The sequence below is a fragment of the Aptenodytes forsteri genome, unplaced genomic scaffold (genome assembly GCF_000699145.1).
Source record: "Aptenodytes forsteri isolate BGI_AS27 unplaced genomic scaffold, ASM69914v1 Scaffold151, whole genome shotgun sequence".
Taxonomy (NCBI): domain Eukaryota; kingdom Metazoa; phylum Chordata; class Aves; order Sphenisciformes; family Spheniscidae; genus Aptenodytes; species Aptenodytes forsteri.
Window position 1 is genome coordinate 3,162,210 of NW_008795939.1, and position 23,775 is coordinate 3,185,984.

General features: G+C 38.6%; 1 protein-coding gene across 1 annotated transcript in view; it reads right to left on the minus strand.

Annotated features, from left to right (window-relative positions):
* Positions 1-271: 271 nt before the first annotated feature.
* Positions 272-23,775, minus strand: part of APBA1 (amyloid beta precursor protein binding family A member 1) — a 39,246-nt gene continuing 15,742 nt past the window's right edge. The window contains exons 3-12 of the mRNA XM_009285265.2: positions 21,712-21,751; positions 18,518-18,663; positions 13,247-13,279; positions 12,077-12,163; positions 11,298-11,483; positions 7,674-7,853; positions 6,665-6,877; positions 2,543-2,662; positions 1,737-1,877; positions 272-343 (exon numbers count right to left, since the gene is read on the minus strand). Of these exons, the coding sequence (XP_009283540.1) occupies positions 272-343; positions 1,737-1,877; positions 2,543-2,662; positions 6,665-6,877; positions 7,674-7,853; positions 11,298-11,483; positions 12,077-12,163; positions 13,247-13,279; positions 18,518-18,663; positions 21,712-21,751 (1,218 nt within the window). The remainder of the gene's footprint in view (positions 344-1,736; positions 1,878-2,542; positions 2,663-6,664; positions 6,878-7,673; positions 7,854-11,297; positions 11,484-12,076; positions 12,164-13,246; positions 13,280-18,517; positions 18,664-21,711; positions 21,752-23,775) is intronic.

The window sequence follows — 23,775 nt, forward strand, 5'->3', positions numbered from 1 at the left end:
GAGTCAATCTTCTTTGTGAATCCTGTAGTGAACAATGCTGCTGTTATTTTCCTGTTTTGCATGTGGAACTGCATGAAGTTGCACTTGTAAAAAGATGCAACCAAAATAGTCCCATAGATGTATTATGCCCCTTCCCAAAATACAGGAAAATAGTGGGGAGAAGAAGAAAAAGGAAGGGAGGAGAGAGAGACAGTGTGTTTGTGTCTGGGGAGGGGGGAGGGGGGGGGGGGGGGGGGGGAGGGAGGCACATTGTGACGGTGAGGTGTCAGCTTTAGATGTAAACTGGTTGCTCTTGTGCAGTCAACAGTCTGTACATGGCAGCTGGCATAGTCTTCATATGAATCTAGAGGAAATAAGACAAGTTAATCAGTGTTCCTAACATGCATGCTACAACAGGGCATTGGTGAAGGAACTAGCTAAGGTCATACAGGACAGAAGGGAAAGGTAAAACCTAAGAGTTTTCATACCCTTACTAAAGTACTGCAAGTGGTGATTTTATGAAACAGTATGTTTAGTATCAACGAACCATCTAAAGTTGTGGACACTTCATACTGTCAAAGTTCTAAAACATAGGAGAATTACGGGTAAATAATAAAAGAAATGGTGTGCTGGCTTGCTCTCACTTCCACTTTTTAGATTTGAATAGCAACAGGCTAATAGAGGTAAAATCACAGAATTATGGAACAGTTTGAGTTGGAAGGGACCTTTGAAAATCATTCAGTCCAAACCCCTGCCGCCGGCAGGGACATCTTTCACTAAATCAGGTTGCTCAAAGCCCTGTCCAGCCTGACCTTGAACACTTCCAGGGATGAGGCACCCATAACTTCTCTGGGCAGCCTGTTCCAGTGTCTCACCACTCTCATCGTGAAAAATTTCTTCCTTATGTCCAATTTAATTAATTTAATTTACCCGCTTTCAGTTTAAAACCATTACCCTTTGTCCTGTCACTACAGGCCCTGGTAAAAAGTCTCTCTCCATCTTTCTTAGAAGCCCCCTTTATATATCGAAAGGCCACAGCAAGGTCTCCCTGGAGCCTTCTCTTCTCCAGGCTGAACAACCCCAACTCTCTCAGCCTTTCCTCACAGGAGAGGTGTTCCAGCCCGCTGATCATTTTTGTGGCCCTCCTCTGGACCCGCTCCAACAGGTCCTTGTCTTTCTTGTGCTGGGGACCCCAGAGCTGGATGCAGTACTCCAGGTGGGGTCTCACCAGAGCAGAGTAGAGGGGCAGAATCACCTCCCTCCATCTGCTGCCACGCTTCTTTTGATGCAGCCCAGGATATGATTTGCTTTCTGGGCTGCAAATGCACATTGCTGGCTCATGTCCAATTTTTCATCCACCAGTGTCCCCCAGACCTTCTCCACAGGGCTGCTCTCAATCCATGCATCCCACAGTCTGTATTGATGTTGGAGACTGCCCCGACCCAGGTGCAGGACCTTGCACTTGGCCTTGTTGAACTTCACGAGGGTCACATGGGCCCTCTTCTCAAGCCTGTCAAGGTTGCTCTAATGGCATCCCTCTCCTCAAGCTTATCAACTGCACCACTGAGCTTGGTGTCTTCCGCAAATTTGCTTGAGGGTGCACTCAGTCCCACTGTCTATGTCACTGATGAAGATATTAAAAAGTACTGGCCCCAGTATGGTCCCTTGAGGGACACCACTTGTTACTGGTTTCCACTGGTTGTTACTGGTAACAACGATGAACTGTTATATTGCCTAGACGCATTGCCTGCTCTTACCTCACCAACAGCATTTGAGAGAATGTGAACAATTTTCTCATGGGGTGTTGCTACAACACTCTGTCCATTGATTTCAATGATTCGATGGCCAACACGCACACCTCCTCGCTCCGCTATACCTCCTCTCATAAGGCTACAGATCTGGAAGGGAAAGGACAAATTTATCAGGGTCTGGATAAGGAACAGAGGCTTCAGATTACCCATTTTTGTTTGTAAACTGTAAACCAGCACTTAAACACAGAGGCTTGCAACAAATTCTAAAATGTAATTGATCACTGATTCAAAGTAAAATTTGTTAGTGACAAATAACTACTGGATATTCTCTTCCAAGAGCAGAACATACAACACAAACAGCCTTTTCTGACAGTATGTCATGTGAGCTGTGGTTTGGAAATTTAAGCGTGTATGAAGGACCACGGTTTAACAATGTTCAGGATGCAGATGCCTTACAACAAAAGAGGATCAAGGACAGTCTTTTTCTTTTGAGATCATGCAATGGCTTGGTTAGAGACATGAATGATGCAGATTGAAAGCAGCCTCTGCTACACATTTTTGTTTCTCTAACCTAAAACAGCTTTTCTGTTCCTCTGGCTGACTTTAAAGTTGTGAAGGAAGTATAGTCAAAGATAAAAAATAACTCTGATTAACTCAGCTTTTATATCTTGGACTTAACACATGTGCAAAGTCCTGGTTGCTGTAAGGGAGAAAATGGCAGCTTCCCTCTTCCCACGCTGAAACTTACCCACAAATGGATAAGAAGTTTCATATATATTAAAGCTTAACCAGAGAGTATGGAAGCTACTTACAATCCCATTCTGCACACTGAAGCCCAACTGATATCTGAGGTCTGGTCTCCTGATCAAGACTGTGGTTACTGGAGGACACCTAACTATGTTCAGTTTAACCCGGGCCTGGTTTTTCAAACCCTGCAAAAAGAAATCACCATGAAAAATGCTGGCAAAGACAGAGTAAAACATTTAACGTAAGCACTGGGGGGTGGGGGAAGTGTTAAAATATTGACATGGGAACAGCCCTGAATAAACAGCTCTTTGTATGCATTGTAACAGAATCTGATCACTGAATGCCAGACACAAGCATCAGAATATTCAGTGAAATGAGTGATAAAATATCAAATTTTTCTTGCTGAGAAGCTGACACGGTTGTTTTAAGAAAACTAGCTTCCTGTCGGCAATTTCTTAATTTGATAACACAAATCGTGTATAAAAAGAATATTAAACAGGTCTATGCATGTCACCAAAAAAGCCAATGACTGTGGATGGGAAATAAAATTTTAAATAATTAGCTAAGACAGTTACAAATAAGTGGCTTCCCTAATGGGATATATTCAATTCTGTCAAGCAAACTGCAGGTCCTGCTCATATCATGCTTGTATAAGCAGTACTCCTAATTTCCATTCCTCCTCCCTTCTAAATGATCACATTCATCATGAACTCTTTGCTACCAGAAGAAAATTGAAGGAGGAAAATTTATTTTTACTGTCAAGGTGGTAAAACACTGGAACAGGTTACCCAGAGAGTTTGTGGAGTATCCAACCTTGGAGTTATTTAAACCCTAGTGGGCACAGCCCTAAGCAACCTGCTCTACTTTGTGCCAAAGTGTTGGTCTAGACCAGCTTCAGTGGTGACTGCCAGCCTGAGAGACTCTGTGATGGTATGGCTCCCTGAAAACTCAAATGTGAAAATGTAGAAAACTGCAACCTGACCCCTGGTACAACTATTTGTACTTACACAAGTATTCAGAGCTCTTGGAGATTGTTAAGATATTTTTCTGAAATGCTTCATTCACACAAAGGATTAGCCAACAAATAAATACATAAATATAAAATCCACATCAAGAAAGAAATGCTTTATAAAGAATACAGCAACTTCCACCTTACTTAATACAACACCTAGCAATTCCAGTACCTACTCCTGAATTCCTTTTGTATGTACAATTGAAATCTGGATCCCGCTGCAAGTAACAGGTGTCTGACACTGACTTCAGAAGGTTAATTCTGAAAAATAATTTCTACTATAGCTAAGGTAATACACTGAAGTCTCTACATCCAGTTTACTGCTGCTGATTCTGTTGAGGTAAACTCCAGATTCAGCAGTGACTTGAATAACTAGACTGGCATCCTGCCACGGTGAACTGCCTTAGAGTCTGTTTTCTTGTCAGTGCCTTAAACTGGATGCAATCATCACATGGGAAACAGCTGCCCTCACTTCCACACAATGCTGAGCTCAGCTTGGCTCATTATTGAAAGTGGCTTCAAGAAAATGGGCATGTGAATACAAAATGACAAAACACATGGCTGTGGGAACTGCCTCTACTCCACTCTCAGCAGAAAGAAGGTCCGAACTCCACCTCTTCCATGACTATGGACTCCTCCACTCCAGTGAGGAGTTAGCAGCACACCACACATGCTCAAGGGCCATTCATCTTCTATATGCAGGTCTTCACAACAACACACATAGTGGAAGACAGGGATTAATCAACCTGTACTAAGCTGTGGGTACAATGTTTACTCAAAAGTCTGAGGGGCTTTTGCCTCAGCCTTCTAAATCCAGGAGGGTAGGAGTCATGCAGAGTACTGGAGATGCCCATTTGTATGAGGAATTTAGGTGTCTAACTTCAGTCATCCGATTTCACTCAGCTTACAAGCCCTCAACAGAGTTGGTATCATTGCGTTCTTACTTCCCTGACGAATGTGCAACTTATTTATATGTATTCCTTGAAAAAAAAGTAATGTGGTCCCCAACAAATAATTTTCTAATTTTACAGAAAGCACATATATTTCAAAAGTGGCTGATTTCCAGTATTATGCAGACTGGTAATATATGCTGATCAGAAACAAAACAACTGCATCATTTGACCAATTTATTTGCTTATCTAGTCCCTGAGTATGCTTCTGATAGTAGGCAGCACCAGATGCTTCTGAAAAAGATACAAGTAGCATAATACAATTAGGGAATAACCACCACATATGGAAAGCTTCTTCCAAGCTCTGTCAGTTTGCAATTGGTTTATGGTCAATTAGTACCAGAGATTACATCCATAATACTGAAATTATCTTATTTGAAGTGCTTGCAAGATATTCTTCTTATCTAGATAATATTCTAATCTTTTCATAGGAGTCCTTACAGCATGCTAAAGAAATCTGAAATCCTGAGATGCTTCTGCCACATTTAAATGTGTGCTTTGATCATTCAGTGGTATATATACACTTGTTACCAGAAGCTATATGAACAGCTCCAGATGTATGGAGTACATAAAGAGACTATCTTCTCTTTAGAAAGACAAAATGAATGTCTAGCAGTTCCTATAGCAACAGCAGTAAGTATCAGTGAGGAAGAGAAAGGTCTGCAGAAGCTGGAAACAGCAAAGCTGGTTGTTTCTGTTTTGAGCAAGTACAGACGAGCACAACGAAACTCCAGCTGAGAAGTCCCTGAATCAGAGAAGCGTAACTCACCACAGTTTTAAAAATAAAACTGATGTGGGTTTAGAAATAAAACTGATGTGGGATAGGAAACAAGTATGGCTAACATGAAAAGCCTAAATTTGCAGGGAGTTTTGTTCCACTGAAGCTGGCACAAAGATATTTAGTATGATTTTTTTTTCCCTTCCTTCACAAATGTAAGACTGTTTTTGTCGTGTTTTTAGTATGCTACACTTCCAGGCTATCATTTCTACTCACTGAATCTAAAATGGCTGGTTCAGTGACTTGTGCATCTCTTACTCATCAAAACTCAGCATTAACATTTTTGGAAACCAGAATGGGAAGTCTTTATAGCAAACATCTTAGTTCAAGTATTAAGAAACTAATCCATGGACAAAAAATAAAAATTTACTCTGTAAATTTTTTTTACGTTGTAAATTTACTTTGTAAGTGCAAAATTTACTTTGCAATTTAAAAAAGTACAAAATGCAAAAAAAAATTACACAATACAACTTACTACTGGAAAGTTGCCTAAATAAATAAGTTTAACAGGCATATTCCTAGAATACAGAGGATTTCTGTATTTTGCAATTTAAAAAAGTACAAAATGCAAAAAAAAATTACACAATACAACTTACTACTGGAAAGTTGCCTAAATAAATAAGTTTAACAGGACTATTCCTAGAAATCAGAGGATTTCTGTATAGTACACCACCAGCATTACATTATGTGTCTACATGTTATGATCTGCAGTAACTCTGAGGGGCTATTTTGATAAATAACAAAGTCCATATAGCTTCATCTCAAACATTCCCTAGTAATGCATCGTTCCAGCTCTTGAAACTCTGATGTTTAAATACCTATTCCCTTGTATGCTACAGCTACTCCAGACACTGTTCAGTTCCAGTTCACCTGCATGCTTTTTGCAGTCACATACTTTCCTGACAACTAGAAGAAAGCACTTCTAATTAAAATATCTCATTTAGCCAAGTCAAGAGAAACATCACACCTTCAGATAATTTGAGCAGTTTCTACAGAGGATAAGTATGTCTTTAATTCAAAGTTTAAAAGTTTTAAAAATAGTTACAAACAACAACAACAAAAAAGCATTAGCTCTATTTCAGCCAGATACTAGGAGGCATTTAAACAGCTAATATGGCCTAGGACAGTATTAGGCATCTGTGCCTCCACTTGTCACATAAAATTTTAAGTGTCTTCAGATGTATATCTGGTAATATCTTCCTTCTGAACAAAATATTCTCTTGGAGTGCAGTGGAGTGAAGTTCTGCAGAGTCCTTGTCTATGCAAGTAAATGGCACAGCTCACTTTCTGGGAGTCAGTGTAGCATAACTCCCACTGTAGTTTAAAGATCATGAAATGGAGTGCTATACAAACATTTGGGAAGAATTTACTTAAGAGTTCTATACTTTCTGCTCTCCTATTATGGAACCCTTTTAAAATGTGTAACTTCCAGAAACATTCTCCATACCTTTATAATGCTCTGACATGTTGAGAGTGGTAAACCAACCAAACTGGTCCCATTGATTGACATGATCTGGTCCCCTATGTTCAGCTTCCCAGACTTCTCTGCTGGTCCTCCGTGCATCATGTTGGCTATGATAACTGTAGGCAAAATGGATCCCCAGCCAGACTCCACAATCACTACACCTAGGATTTCTCCTTTTTGCTTTTCAATGTAAACCTGTATCATAAGAAAAAGTGTTTCAAAAAAAGGCTTCTTCACACCTATGGAACTGACTAACACCAACGAACGCATACCTCTCCTTATTTGCAACCTGCGTTTCTAATTCAAAGGCAAAACAAAACAGGGTACACATTTTACTACATTTCATTTGTATTAAAACATGATATCATCAACACTACATAATATAGATTTTGCTTAGTGCGAAACACCCCTCACAACTTCTTTCTGCATATGAGCAGAGGAAACTGGAGTGGAAGAAACCCTCGTGCCATGGGCTTCGGTGGACAAAGCTAAACAGGAAGACATTGCAAGAGGTTATGACTGTGGATTGGAAAACCACTACCTGTGTGTTGCAGTGGTGCACTAGTTCATCTTTATTAATCAAGCTACAAATCCTTTCAACAAATACAACCCTTTAAAATCCGGAATCAGCCACTCTCACAAACACCCATGCCTCTATAAATTTTATATTGTTTACTGTAATCTGTTTAATTGTATTACTCTGTTAATCTGTTTTAAATTCATTTCATTAACATACAATGTCAAATATGTCTGAAAATTGTTTGGTAAAAAGAACAGAAACAGATGGTAAATGACTTCACTGCTGATAAATTTTGGGTTCACTGTTTGCCTTTGAAACAGAGCTCATGACAGGGTGTCCTACTTGGGAGGATATTCTAGGCTCACTGAGGTCATTTATAGGAAGTATTAATGGTTTTCCGATTTCTGCCAGCATGGGCCTGCAACTGGTACAGAGCAGCTTAATGCTGTTATGGAAAAAAATCAGACATACTTCTTTGCAGTTTTCAGATTTGGAGAAGTGAATCAGGTCATCATTGTACATGTCCTGGGTATTGAGCAAGTCACTATATTCCTTCTGGCTAAGGTCTTCTGGGTTGATTCCATTTGCCCTCAGAAATTCCTGGTAGGCCACACTAAATGCTTGACCTATGGACTGTGCAATCAGCTGTGCCTGTAGCGGTTCCCAGAGAAGAGAAAAGAAAAAAGTGAAACATTCTGATGGTCTTGTCCACTGACACTTTCTCTGTTACCATCACATTGTAAAATGGATCATCAAGTCAAGTTGAGGAACCTACAAGTCAAGTTACCGCAATCCAGTTTAAAAAATATTTGTGCATTAAGAACTGATTTGAAAGACCCACAAAATGTCAATACATTCACCTGTGCCATGAATCCAGCTTGGTAAGCAATTATAAATTAGAAATATAAATAAAGCCATCCTTTCACAGTTAAGAACTGCTAATATAAACGTAAAGGTATACCCACTGCAGTGACTGTAGCTTGCACCTACAATTCTTCCCACATGTGCAGCTCCCAGATGGCTCTCCTTTCTAGCAGAGGCAATGCCATTCTCTGACAAGCCAGCAGTGAAAATGAAACTGTCTACTAGAAAACAAACAACTACATTTAAAAGGATAGTTCCTCCTTTTCTTACCTTCCTTTAAAACCATCATGTCCATATTGGCTGCTCCCACCTCAGTCTCAGATGAAACAGGAAAAGGGCAGCAACTAGTGACTGGATCCAGGTCTTGAAGTGACTAGAAATGGTCACATATATCTCCCTTCTCCACCCTGCTACCTCCTTCAACCTCTCTCCCCTACATTTCTTATTTCTCTCCCTCCAACTCCCATGACTCTGCCAGTTCCCTGCCCCTTTCCTTCTCAGCCTGTCCTTTGTGTCCACCCTCTTGCACTTGCAGCTTCCCGTAGCCTTCCCTGCACCTAAAGCCACAAAATGCACCACTCACTACACTGCATTGCTCTCACCGTGCACTGTTCTACATCTGCAGCAGTGGGAGAGAAATCAGGCACAAGGTAGACACGGGGAAAGCTCTGTGTCATACAAGGTGGGGGATGCAGCTGGAAACAGCAGACCAGAGGGATGACTCCCTTTGAGGTAGTGACCATGGTTAGTGTGAGACAGGTAATGGACAGGAGAGGAAAGCAGCACAGCATGGTGCAGAGTACTGCTGTGCATAACTGGAGCGATACGTGCAGTAAGCACTGTGTAGTGCACAGGAGTTTGGCCACGATATGTACTGAAACAGTCCCTTGGAGCACAGTGCTGGCTGTGGCGAAGGGAGGGAAGAGGAGGAGTGCTCCATAGCTGACAAGGTACGCCTGGGGGAGTGCTGGTGATGAATGAATACTGCTGAGGTACATTTTTATACAGCCTACCAGCTGTATTTAAAGTCCACTTTGGTCCCTAACAAAGGAAAGGTTCCCAACCCTGAAATAAAAAGTTGATTGTATCTCAAAGCAACTCAAACTAGAGCTAAACCTGCTGCTGAGAATAGCATGACTGCTGTTTCTGAAAAGGCCAATATCTAGACTGGCAGTATTTTACCAATGCTCAGATCAACCCAGTTTTGACAGCAAGAATAAGACTGCAAGATAATGGGAAAACTACACCTCTATAGCTCAGTAACCTAGGTAAGGAGATAAATGCAGGTGTTGCATTCATACACGTGTATCTTCTCTCCAAGAAGAGGTCAACTCCCATTTAGACACCCAGCATTTGGGCAGATCACTAGGGTTTAGCTCATTTGAAGACCCAGCTCTAAATACAGTTGAAAATCTGGTGCTGTCCTCCTTGGATAAGGACTCTTCCAAGCAGAGACACATTCTGGCCAACGCCCGCTTGGGGGCTTACAGTTTCTGTGTCAGTTACTGGGTAAATTCTTCTAAATACCCAGCTGTCCCAGAAGAAGAAAACGTGACAATGATACATACATGAGTTTTATAATATAAACAGGCTGTACTACTCCACTGGATGTACAAAATCTTTGAAGCTGCCATCTCCTTGCTGCTAACAGGTGCTACAATGTTTCCATTTTAACACTTTCTTAGTCCTTTGGGTATTTGAAATAAATTTTACAAGCTATTTGTGAACTATACCATGACTAAGGAGAGCTGACATAATCTCCTGCAATTTCTCAGCATATTTTTACTGAGGAATGTTTTATTGGATCTGCAGGCATGTACTTTCCAGGCCAATATCTAGTGGCATAGGGAGAATCACATCTGACACAAATATGGCTGATCCAAACAAACCACAGAAAGTAATGTAAGTGATCCCCAAAAAGAAGCATAGATGCCAGCTAGCCAAAGTATTAATAGCAGCCTGGGAAACAGATCCAGGAAGTCTGGATCATAGTCAGACCACCACATGCTGAAGGAAAATAAGCCCCAGCCTCTGGCATCTGACAGTTTGATTTTTGCTAGCTTGTAAGAGAGCTAGCAGTGTCCAAACTTGTGACTAGAAATACAGGAACAGCAGCCTCAAAGCGGGCAGCATGTCAAGTGACATTAAGCCAAAAAAAATCGGCTACTCTTCTTATTTTCCCATCAGTTTCTTGAAAGGCTTTGCAAAACTAGCCTACATGTTATTTTGGGGAAAAAAATCCACAATTTTTTATGCTGTCAAAATTTTGGTAGAGGATTACTTCTATCAGAGCTCTTGTCCTTACTTTTTAACCTCATCAGTGGGTCGTATATGTACATTCATCTGCAACCAGATAATTTATCCACACATGGGTTTAGAACAGATTCATCACTACATAAAATCAGCTGCTTATTCAAGAAAACCTTTCCATCTCAAAGTCCTTGCTGATACACTGTAGAGTGGAAGACATATGAGGATTTTATAAGAAATGGATATTTTCACCTTATTTCTCTTAAGTGATACTCTGCTATTTGGAGCGCTTAGAACTGAGATTTTTTATTTTCCCAAATTATTAGGGTTAATTTGATTATGATCTCAACAGCTACATATCTAGCCACTTCAATCTAATATGTTTGATTTTTACCTTTCAGTTACTGAGCTTTAAAAAGTGCATAAAATGAGCAAGTTATCAACATTGATTGTGAAGACAGGATATAAAGTCCTATGTAAGGTAGCTTAGTAACCTGCACCATAGACTAAAATTTACTCAGCTGTGTCTCTATTCAGCATACTTTGGGATTGCTGGAATTACCAACTCTCTTTGTTGGCTTTTTGATATGATGTCAGCAACTATTCCCCAACACAAGTCTCCTCCTCAAAAAAAAAAAAAGAAATCCTTGATGCAATACTTGGGATTAGAATTTCCCTGCAAAAATAAGCATCTCTGATAGACTTTCACTCTCGCATGCAGAATCTGAGCTGGTATTTGTAAATTGTGGCAACTGGACCCTCCTCTTATTGTTACTGGAAGGCATTGAAGGAGCTTAAAAATGGGAAGCATTTCTATAAACATCAATTTCGCATGCAAACAGAAGGCAAGTTCCTCTGCTTAGATGAAATATTTGGTTGCAGTTAATGAACAAACAGGACCACTTGCAATGGACTTCAAGCCTACTAAAATGTGCTTACATTTCCACCCCTAGAAAATTACAAGACAGAGTAATTCCTTACATCCTCGGACTCAAAGACATGGCAAATCATTTTGTACTGCCTCTTTCCGTCTTGGGAAGGGTGAGATGCTTCCACATTATCCTGGGAGTTAGACCGTGGCATTCGCCTACGAGCCATCAAAACAACTATATTTCCTATATCTGCAATGTAAGAAATGGTCCGCAGGGGATGATCCATCATGGTTTCCTGGGGAATACAAAAACCAACATGAGCAGCTGTTTCAACAAAGTTCTTATTGCACACCTAGTATTATGAAAACAAACTAATGGCAATATAAGACCTTTGTTAAGTGAAGTCTGTAATACCTGTCATGCATGATGGGAGATGCCAATAGAAAACAAGAGCTCCACTTTCCAAAAGCAAAGCAAAAAGCAAGTTTTACAAATTAAAGTTGTGTTTTCTGTGGAAAAGCACATAAAGACCTCAGTATCAGAACCTGAATATGCTGGGCATGTATGTACAAAGGACTATAAACTTCAAATTATGACAACCAAACATTTCGGGCTACTCTGGGCACAATTGATACTTGATGCATCATGGCTCATAAGAAATGAGCTGACTGCAATTAGCTTACCTGCAAATTCTAGTAATTTCTAAAGTCAGACACACCAGAGTAATTGCATGTATGACATGGTTCTTGAGCATGGATTTCTTACTAGGAAATCCTGGAGAGAAATACAAGAGCCAGCACTTTTTGAAGGACAAATTTTGGCAGGTAGGTGAAAGTCTATTTCAGTAGCCTACTACCACAATATTGACAAAGGCATCTTTGTCTATACCTGTGTGTCTGCATTCAGTACTTTTATTCTCTGTGTAGAAATGAAGAGGTCCACTTCAGTCATGGGTTGAGATTCACCTTCTGGAGCCTGCAAATAAATGGATTAGAGTCAAACAAACACATTAGGTAACATACTTACTAATTATGTTAGCTCACGAACAGGGGCGCACTAAGACACAGTCACCAGAACAGCAATGCAAGATAGAGTATTAGACTGCAGAAGCTAAAGATAAACACAAAGATATGGAAACTATATACATATATGTGAAAGTGAATTGGATATTATTTGAAAAATTGTTAACCCTGATTCAGTAAAATTATACCTGACTGCAACATGAACTATATAAAGATTTCATGAAAATCAAAATGATTCTCCCATTTTCTCCACACTATGAATCCCACTTTAAATGAAAGTTTTTCACACAAGCCACAGAAAGGCCTAACAGCATCTCTTGCCTGAGGAATTTCTATATGGGCTAACAGTGACTGCCAAGACCAATGGAAAAACCTGTACCACAGGTGGGTACAGTTTAAGCAATTCATAATGCAGTTCTGGTAAGAAGACCTTCACAATCGGACAACATACTATTCAAGCACTAACCCACTTTAGAAGTCACATTTTGTTAACAGAAAGCAAATGCTTGTAATTTTTTTAAAAATTAGACTTGTTAAGATACTTAAAACTCCATAAACAAAACTTATTACTAAGATGAGTCAATCCAGCATATTACTGTGTGTATATATACATAATTTTTTTCTTTTTTGCATCCAGCAATTTGACACATCTGTGAATCAAAGCAAGCACTCTTACAGAAAGATAAAATAAAATAAAAAAGACTTAATTTTAATCTATCATTTTACAGAGTTAAAACCTTTGCCATGTCAGTCCTATTTCTTTAGTATGCATTTTGGGTACTGCCTGTAACCATGTGATAAATCCAATCTTTATTCTATTTCTAACATGAAATGGCTAATGATAAGCAACAAAAAATGGCCAATCAGGCAACTGATTCCTGAGAAATGTCAACTTGTATGGTGGCTCAGAAATAAATCTTAAAAAAAACTTGCTGGATGCAGAAAATAAAAACACAAAATAAAAAGAAAGGCAAAAAACCCTCCCAGAAAACAAAAGAACAGGCATAACATCAAGCTGATGGAGTTTGTACTGCACCTTCTTCCTGCTTTTGGCTAATTTCTGGGCCATCTGCTTAGCATGGAACAAACAGAGACAGGAGAATAGTTAGAGAAGAACTTACAGAGACTCCAAGTCAAGCAGGAATCTGCATGCTAATGCCAGGGCTCACAGACTACTAGCTGTTCTAAATTAGTCCCTGCTTAGATTAATTTCCTCCTTTTCTTTTTGGCTTAAAAAAAAAATTAAAATTTCATGTTTAGCACAATTACTTTAAAAAATGAAAAGAAACCACACCAAATAAGTCAGGGAGAACACCAAAGGATTTTTTTGTTTTCATTGAAAACACTATTCGCAACAAACAAGGGTTTTTTTTTTTAAGGAAAAAAAAATGGAGCTTCCCCTCATTTACAGCAGTGTAAACCATGAGGTTACTTCTTTTGAAGGAACACCAGTGTAAAAGGTGAGAGAAGAATCTTAACCATTATTATTCCAGCTTTTTCAGATCTAAATAATTTAGATTCAAGTTTTCTAATGCTCTCAAACTTAAACAGTCTTCAAAAAATAACCTCCCTAAAACTACGCTACTTTTTCCTGGAAAAACAAAATAACAGAAGGTAACTTTCACCTCCATTTTCTCCTCCTTCTGTGCAAATATACCCATACCAATGTTAGCATTGCATATCTGGACAACAGGTTTTCCTGTGACACCTGCACAAAGATATGTCCATACTACCACATTTTTTCAAGAAGGCAGTGGAGCATGTACTTCAGTTCCACAAACACCTGAAAACAGGTCTCTTATCACTAAGTAGTTTAATTGATTTACATCCAGAGATATATCAACCCATTGCAACAAACTGATTCCTTATGTGTTATTACTGTGGCAACAATAACAACACAAATAATCATCATTCTTACAGTCTTGCAATCATTAATTCAAACCAAGGTGAACTGAACTTAAAGACCTGCTTACTGAAGAAATGCAACACTCACCAGGCTGGCAGATATCCTTTGACTTCCAACAGTAACAGCCTCTTATCTAATTAAATTAACAGGTGTTCTTGTGGTAGGAAGGAGGCTTACTATTACAGGCTTCACAGAGATTCATGGCTAACTACTTTTATGAAGAACAAATAGGAGGCCTGAATCACAAGACACATCAAACGTTTTATACTGATGCTCACAACTTAAATCTGTCAGGTTTTGTATAAACAAATCTGAAAGCAGCTAACTGAAACTTTAGACTGTGCTGTTTATTTACAAATATAAACATTCTCATACCAGCTTTTAGTCACTTTTTTCAAACTAAGAAATATTTGATAGCCTGGTGATTGCAAACTATTGCAAAAGCAATTAGAACTGCCTCATGCTGCAGGCTCTCCATTACATTAATTTACATTGGTACTCAGAAATAATATACTCATCTTGAGTAACAGCTGCCTGCGATACACTGGACAAGGGGGAGACATTCATGAGATAGAGCATTTAAATTGCTTTCCAAAATCAAGCTCCCCTTCAGACAATTTTCCCCCCTTCCCAAACTTTAGAGAGTGATGGACCCCACAAAAGAAGGAAAGCATAGGCCAAAAAGAAGAAAAAGGGGGAAAAAAATCCTTGAGCTAGAGGTGTACAATGCAGAATCAAAGATTAATGGAAATACACTGTCATTCAATTTACTGAAAATTCTGCTCTTGCAATGGTAGCATCTGGTCTTAGTGGTATTTTAATTTTTTGAAGAATGATTTTCAAATATTTCATATAACTAAGGTTATGATATGGAACAATCAATTTTAGTAAGTGATTTAACACTGCACAGAAATGTCATAAAAGAAGTTATGGTCCATGAAAAAAAACAAATTAGGATAATTCTATGCAAGACACTTTATCAGACAAATCCCCTTTATCATCATGTTATTTTGCTAATTTAGATCGAAAGATTCTTTCTGTATTCTTAGAAAAAACAGAAACTACGTAATCTAAAGAAAATATTATTTTTTTTTAAATATACAGAGTCCAGGCTTTTCATTTAAGCTAAATGAAATGTATCTATGTATCTAGTAGCAATTTCCAAAATTATAAATTGTTAAAAACCAGCGAGATTCCACTTTTGCTACAGGGATGTCTTAAATATACTCAGCCCATTTAACCTCTACAAAAAATGTACTGGCAACTTAGTGAACACCCAGATAATACTGAGTAAACAAAAAGTGCAGAATATTAAATTATTTCCACGAATGGGTTCTATCTTAAATTACATTCAGTAATTAAATCAGTTGTTATCTAAAAATGTTCAAACCTTCCACACAGCTCAAATCTATTGATGAAAAATAAAAATGAAAGTTAATTGTTAGTTCACATGTGAAACGTAACAGCACAGATCAGCTGTGAATTGTAACCATGAACATCAACTTTTTTACTGTTACAAGTATTACGGATCCACTCCAAGTAAAATGTGAAAAGATATTTCTTTCTATGCTATCTGAAGAAATGAGACTACAGTCTGAAAATGGTGAAATACCTTTTCTGTGAAAAAAAGCACCCCCTAGTGGAAATATGAAATAACTATGTTTGATGAATGCCTTCAAAGCAATGTATCTGTTTTAACTCGGTTGGACTCCACAGAGATGAATGCCCAAGCAAGAAAACCCCCAACTCTTGTACTTTTAACTGAAGAGATACTTGTTTAAAGAAGCAGCATGGAGAATTGTTTTCAAAATCTGCTCATATTCTAAATGAATGAATATGTGGTCTGAAGGCTCTGCTAAATGGAAGCATTATAGGGATTATTAAATTCAAAAGGAACACACTCAGATGGAAGGTATGTGTACACAGTGGGCCTTAAACAAAGCTCTTCTCCCCTTTTTAGTGCTCTTAACTTCAAGTCTGCAAATTTTTAAAAGCTCATTCTTAATTCATAACCTCTGTTTTCTTTAACTACAGAGAAATGTTTCACATGCAACACCTAACACTCTGTAAACAAACATGAGTAGGGCACAAGTATCATAGTCATTGTGCGAGCAGTATTTTACACATTTGGGCTAAAGGCTATCTTATGCAGTGATGAATCTGGCAGCAAGAACTCCACCTGTCGTAATGGATTTCTCACTAAAAAAGTTTAGCTTTAATGGCAATCAGCAACAAAACCAGCCAAAACCAACCCTAATAAACCAAAGACCCTAAGGTGCATGGAGGTATATTTACATTACCTGAGCTTCGCCTAGAAGCAGAGAAGCAGTAACTGGCAAAGAAGTGTACAATGGTATTGCATGCCATGCAGTAAGCCAACAATTTTCTGAAATACACCTACAGTTTCAGAAAATCATGCGCACAAGCTAGGGTCTTACCAGGTCAACAATGCAACTACTTCGGCCTCCACCCTGAGACAAATTTACTACAACCAAGAATATGCATGCCTGCTGATTTATATGGATATATAAATTATGGGTTTTATGAGTGAAATGAGCTAAACAGATTTCTACTGTTTTGAGGCATAGCAGTGCTGAGGCATAACAGAATCCTCAGAAAGCACTTCATTTTGTTAATGAATTTCTAAGAAATACATTTAGTATCAGAGTCTACATTCTTATACCTCATAGACCTGCTCTGAATCAATTCTGTTCCAGTTTTCTCTAACACTTCCCTTTAATCTTTGTGTATTGTGTACTCCCACGCAAGCTTTACCTCCTAGGTGCAAACTTGCTGCCCAGCCCCAGGCTCAAGTTCAACTCCTGATACCAGTTTCCTATGACAGCTGATGCTAATCTTTCCTTTCAACCTCCAGTGATGCGTCCCTCCTAGATCCAGCCTCACCGAAGCCCTTACTTCTCTCCCTTCTCTGTCTTACCTTTAATTTCCTGTGCATCACATAACTTTTCTACCATGCGGCCAAGCGTCAGGAAAGAACACACGGGGACTACTAAACAGACAGGCACAGCCTTACTTGCACCCAGAGCAGGAAAGAAGCAGACTCTGTAAGGGAAAGCCTCCACTGTAGCTTTTGGAAGAACCCACCAAGACCTGCCAGGGTTGAGAAAGCTGAGTAAAAAAACTTTTTAAAAAATGTCACTGAATCCAGTCTCCAATGAACACAGATAAATCATTCTTTTTCAAAAGGCTCAGTAGTAGCTTAAGTTTGTGGGAACTTTTACAGAGATGGCAGAAGATGACTTCTCTGTAACAGGAAGGCTACATTCCTGCCTCCTCTAAAATGCTAGAGTGTTAGTGATTTTCAGAGACAAGGTTACAAGAACTTATGTATTTGAACATCAGCAAAATTACAATTTCTGGAAGTGTCTCAATGCTTCTAGTTGGAGCTTCCCTGTGAAAGTTTCATACACAGCCCGAACTGAACACCTGGCATGGAAAACATTGGAAGGAATAATAACAGTAGGAAGCAACAGCAGACCTTAATAGACAGTGCTATCGGCCTTGCTGATGACATGCTGTCCCTCTTCCTCTCTCTTTTATACAATTGCACACAGAGTCTGAGTTGGAATCCAAAATAAACTACACAAAAGAAGAATACACAAATATTAAACTAAGGAAAACTTTCAGATGAGATTGTGTTGGTTAGCTCAATTAGCAGAAGAAGCTGTGAGCCTACCACCCAGTCACATATGGCTAGTAGGAATATTGCAGCATCCTCTACAAACTCTGCAATACTTCATCCACACACCTTAACTTCAGTTGACAATGTCATCATTGTAACTTATAATATAGCAGCATGCCCATTGCTTGTCGCGGCCAGTACAGAAATCGGTGCGCATTTCTGTTTTCCAAACAAACAAAGCAAACATACCAGATTCCAGGATCATTTTTTTTTCCATACATCTCTGTACCATCACAGGCTTCTCTTTCTCTTTTTAAATCAGCTCGTAGCTGTTATGTGGTGGAGAAACTAGTATCCACAGCAGGGTCAAAAATAACTGCAGACGTTACCACAGTACCAGTTCCATCAAGTGCCAAGCCAGAAGCAGCTGCAGTACTTACTAGTTATACCCTGAACCTGTTTTCCCTCAACACCCAGGTAATATATAACTTAGACTAACACTTACTTCAGATTCTGGCTTAGAGTACACAGTACAAGTATAACTATAGGGAATTAAAGTGATCTGGTAACTTTTCCTTATCAGTTTTGTTCCAAAAGCAGCATTAAACATGTCATTTATTTTGCAGAAAGAAAGATGAGGCACTTAACCTTTCTGAAACCACAGATAACCCCACATGAAAAAACTACTGCATACGTAAGAAGTTCATATCCACAACCTTAAGGCACCCGTATGAGAAGCAGCAGGAATTATTCCTCACCTTGATCCTGCTGACAGCTTCCTGAGCTTGCATCATTCTCACATTCTTAGAGGGAGTTTTATCAGAAAGGAGTTGAGTCGAGCCAAGGTAATTGGCAGCAAAAATGATTCCATCGATTAGGTCTTCAGGATCACAAGGTCCAGGAACTGTAACACAGGAAAGCAATCACTGAAGAAAATCATGCTGAACCATGGCAAAATAGCAGCACTGACAACTTGAGCCTGCACCTGATGGCTGCAAATCCTCCTCTGAAATACTTCAGCTTAGCATGATGATATGGCAACCAGTACTTTCAAAGGTACAAAACACCAAGCAAATGCTCTCATCTCTCCAACAAAAGCTGTAATTGTTAATCCAGCCCGTCTCTCACAACAGCTCATTCTTTTGTGAGCAGGGATCACCCTGGAGCAAAATAATCTCTGTGAATTTTCACTGTTATAAAGGGACAGACACGGTTACTCAGCTCGTCCCTCACCCACCAAAACCAGCCTCGCAATTCTAAGACCAACAGCCATAAACAGAAAGAGGAAGGGTGCAATTTAATAACAGCCATCAGCCACTTGCTCACTTGTGTGTAGCTGCAGTTAGTACAACAGGCAGCGGAACCTCCACGGGAATGCTTTACAGGTACAACACTACTCCCCTTTACCAAGAAGACTGATTGCCCAATTAAGCAAAGTACTTTTATGCCATAGACCTTTAAAAATCATTCTTAGTCTTAACGAGGATATTGAGGTAAAGTACAGAGTTAAATAAAAATGTTGTTAAATACACAGAGCATGGGCTCTCCTGATAGCAGAACAACCCTCCTAGTCCCACAGATTCTTAATGATCTGACTCCCATCAACTTCTGTGGGAAGTTAGAGGGTGGTGAAGTGTTTAGTGCCTAACAATGCAAATCCTTACAAAGCAGCATTTATGATCTGTAAGTGTTTTGCTGTTTGGCAATTATATCTAAAAACTGTATACATAAAAATGTTCTATTTTAACACCTTGCTACATGTTAAAATTGTCATGATCCAAAACGGAGGTGGTTAACCCAAGAAGCTTCTTGTTTTCTTACAAGCAAGGAAAAACAATTGATGTTCAAGACAAGTGAGAATGCAAATCATCTTAAAGAATGCTAATGGTAAAAGCGTTCACATTTTATCACCAAAAAAATAAACTGTTTTTAGGTTTGCCTTTTTTTCCTCTAAGAACAAAGCAAAAACCATGCAATATCAGAATGGAGTTTTTATTAGTTCAAGGGGTGTCTTGAGATATAAGGTGATGGGGCTTAAAGTTTTACATTACTCAGAATGCCAATTTTGTTCTAATTATAACAGAAGAGATTAACAACCATTCAGAATAAGCATGGGTAACTTTGGCCCCAAAGAAATGCAACTCATTATTAAGATTAAAATAACAGAAGAGCTGGAGATAAGTATCACACTGAAACTATACACACAGACAGAAGTAGATGTATAAATCTTATAAGCAAGCTTGTCTCCTTTACAGTTTCCTTAAATATGAAAATTTATGACTAGTAATTTTAAGATGCTCATCTCCAGTGTGCAGAATTTGTTCAGATACTATGTATCTGGAAAACTCTCAAAATAAACAAGTTACTTCAAGTACACAACCCAAAGAAATGGAATTTTTTCCTTAGGGAAATTTATGTGTCTGGAAGTACTACATATTTGCACACACTTCCAGTCCTGAAACCATACAGCATTTTAAGTGTTGCTATTTGTTACACTACATGTCAAGGCCTTTTCACCACCTCCACCACTTCACTATAAAGGGTACAAAACTCTTTATAGTACAAATTCTGATCAAAACACAAAACCCATAAATATAGACTGACAAAGGTGCAGATAAGACTCCCAGAAGGAAGCATATTAAAACCAAAAAAGGTATGTGCTCTATTTTCATCAGAGGTGAACACACAGACAGAACTGCTTTTTATAAGACCCCCTCCATTTATTACCGCTGACAACGAAATTATTATCTGAACGAAAGTGTAGCATAGGTGCTATCAAGTTTTTCTTGGACTGCTAGCACATAAAAATGGAAAATTTGTTTGTCTAAGAAATTTTGCACTGGACCAAGATCTAAGAAAGTTTTAGTTTACAGCTGGTTTTTTTTAAGGAGGGGAGGATTATTTAAGATAGCCCTTGATAGACAGGGCTACCACTAGGAGATAAAATTCAATTTGAAGAGACATTCTTCATAGCTGCAAAATTCCAAAGCTCAGCAAGTTTCAAAACAATATATGAAATTTACATTAGTTGACATTCTGGCCACAGACTCCAAAATATGCAGCTCATACACTGAAGACTAATCCAATGATCAATTTGTAGTCTAAAGAGAATGATCACATAATTGTTTAAACACAGCACACTGTAAAGCAATCCAAGGAGTTCCAAGACAGCCCAAATGATGTATCACATCAACTGTATTTCTGGCATTTCATCAAGCATATGGAACAACCGCTGTCAGGGAGGAAAAAACCAAATGAAACTGAATTTTCTGCTTCTGTCATGATCCCATAACAAAATAACTGGGTTTTACAGCATGCAGTCTTCTTGTATACACAGGATGCAGACTCATACAAAAGGTAACAGCAGTTCATGTAGCAGGTAACTTGCTTTTTCACATTGTTCTGAATAAACTCAGCACTAGTACAAGCACAACCTTAACTCTAAGACAGGAAGCACTATTTAATTAGAGGACAAGTAGCAATAAAGCAGTGCACACTTCCTCTGGCAGGCCTGCCGATTAATCCAATTAATTCAATTCTGCTAGTTAATCCAACTGAGATTGGATTGAGCCTGCCAATTGAAATCAGTGCTGGAGAGAGCACTACGCTTTTCTTGCCTAACCTATTTTCCCTGTCCACACACATTCACGTGTTGTGTAAATAACATAAAAAAATTAGTAGTGTTTTAAGTGATACTGATAAAAAACCAGCAGAACTGAGACAGAAACTACGAATAAAACACTAAAAAAATAAAAGCTCCATGTTTCTGAACTTCTGGAAGAGCATAGTAGGATTTAGCTCAGGTTCCAGATTGGACACAATTTAATCTAAATTAGTATACCCAACCCTAGCAGCTTTTCTATTCAGCAAATAAAAATAAAATTTTATACATTATAAATATTGGAGTTTGTTGGATATGAAAAAACATTTAGAAATTGTAGAACTATCTTACCTTCAACATAGGTTGGAAATGAAGCCAAGCTTTTTCTGGACTGTAATTAAGACAAAATGGATTCCAAACAGAACATGCACAAATATGCATTAACAATTTCTCCATGCCAAAAAAATAAAAAAGTAAACCATAGCTATTAACAGAGGAAGATCACAATTTATTAAGATTTATTATTACATTTAGTATTTTTAATCTCTAAGCACCTACTAGAGTTAATGTATTCCGTTTGTGTCGTTATCTATCAGGCAACATGCTAGGCCCAGTTTGCAGTTACTTGTTGGTGTTCAGTAGTATATTAACTGTCTACCAGTAAGTGCTCTACTTTTACTAGTCAAAGAAGTATGCAGGAAAATACATCATATCTCAAAGACACTGGATCTTCCAACTACATATAAATACATGCAGGAGTATGTAAAATTACGCTATACTGTTATTCTTCATGACTGAAACCATCAGCCCAGTCAGTTATTAATTTAAAAAATTGTTATTCATTAACCAAATTCTGTTATTCATTAAGACTCTTCTTATGCATCCGTCATATTAATACAGCCTACAAAAAGCTTTCTAAATTTTAACAGGTTAGGTAGCAACCTGTATTCTGTGGGGTAATTGAATTCACTAACACTTCACCACCAACTATGTTTACACTGTATCAAGCACAGATACACATCTGGTAGCTTCAATCTCGTAAAAGGTGAACAAACAAAAAAAATCCTGACTTGCATATGTAAGTACACAGTCTGAAGTAAGACCGTACTTCCAACTGCAATTTTATGTGAAAGACTCTGTGGCTAACACTTGAAACACCTGAAAGCTACAACTTTCAGTGAGTAAGACTCACCATTCTGTTATAATCAATAACGTAAAATACATAGGAAAATTTATCAAAGAAAATTCTGTGTGGCAATATATAGATGGTAATAAGTATATTGAAATATCTGCTGCTATCATATGTGTTGCAGATAAGAATTTTGGATAGTCCAAGGATTACAAAACTTTAATGAACCTACAATTGATTGTATTAGCAGTAACCCCTCCAATGACTGCTTAATATAGTTTTATTAAGAGAAAATCTATATATGATCAGAATAATGCATAATATCTTAGACAATTTCCAGTATATTTCCAGACAATATCCACTGAAATATATGCCAAATTATTTTCCTTTATGATGGACAACTTACTAGGTTCTGTGCATTAGTGGAAAAAGCAGGTAAACTAGGAAGGTCACAGTTACATGACAGGTCGAGTGACTAACCCCAGGGAGTGTTTTCCACTGTAGCAAATAGAAAATGGATGTAACAAGTAGTATTTTTCAACCAATGATTCTTGTCTTGCTATAAAATAAAACAACTCTTGAAATAAAAACAAAAGGTGTGTGACACAGACAGCAGAGCCTGCACAGTCTTTAAGTACTTGCTGTTCATTATGAAAATGACAGCTGTACTGCAAAACCGAGAAAGGTCTCCGTCAGAGATTGCGCTAGCATAAATAAACATGTCAATAAACAACGATCTCCCACTGCCAAAGCATTTAAGCTGCTGTGAGGACACCGACATGCCTTTTTAGATCTGTGGGTCTTTCATCTCTTCAGATGAATGTTTTTACTGGATCACCTACCCATACAGACTTCAACAATTGTTTGTAATTGCTGCTGGTGTAGTGCTAACAGGGAGATTCAACCACTGGACTCTGACAGGCCTAGAAGACTAATCCCCTACGCACCAGAGACAGCTCATGCATATAAATGCCCTTTCCAAAGTACTTTTGTTTTTTTTAAACAGAGTGAACAAAGTCTGTAATTACAAATTTGGCAACTATTCAGCAATCTGACTAGCTGATGCAACTTCTTTTCAGGATAGAGTGGTGTAAACTGTCATCATATATCCTTTTATTGGATATAAATAAGGGACCTGGGGGTGCTGGTTGACAGGCGGCTGAACATGAGCCGGCAGTGTGCCCAGGTAGCCAAGAAGGCCAACGGCATCCTGGCCTGTATCAGAAATAGTGTGGCCAGCAGGAGGAGGGAAGTGATCGTGCCCCTGTACTCGGCACTAGTGAGGC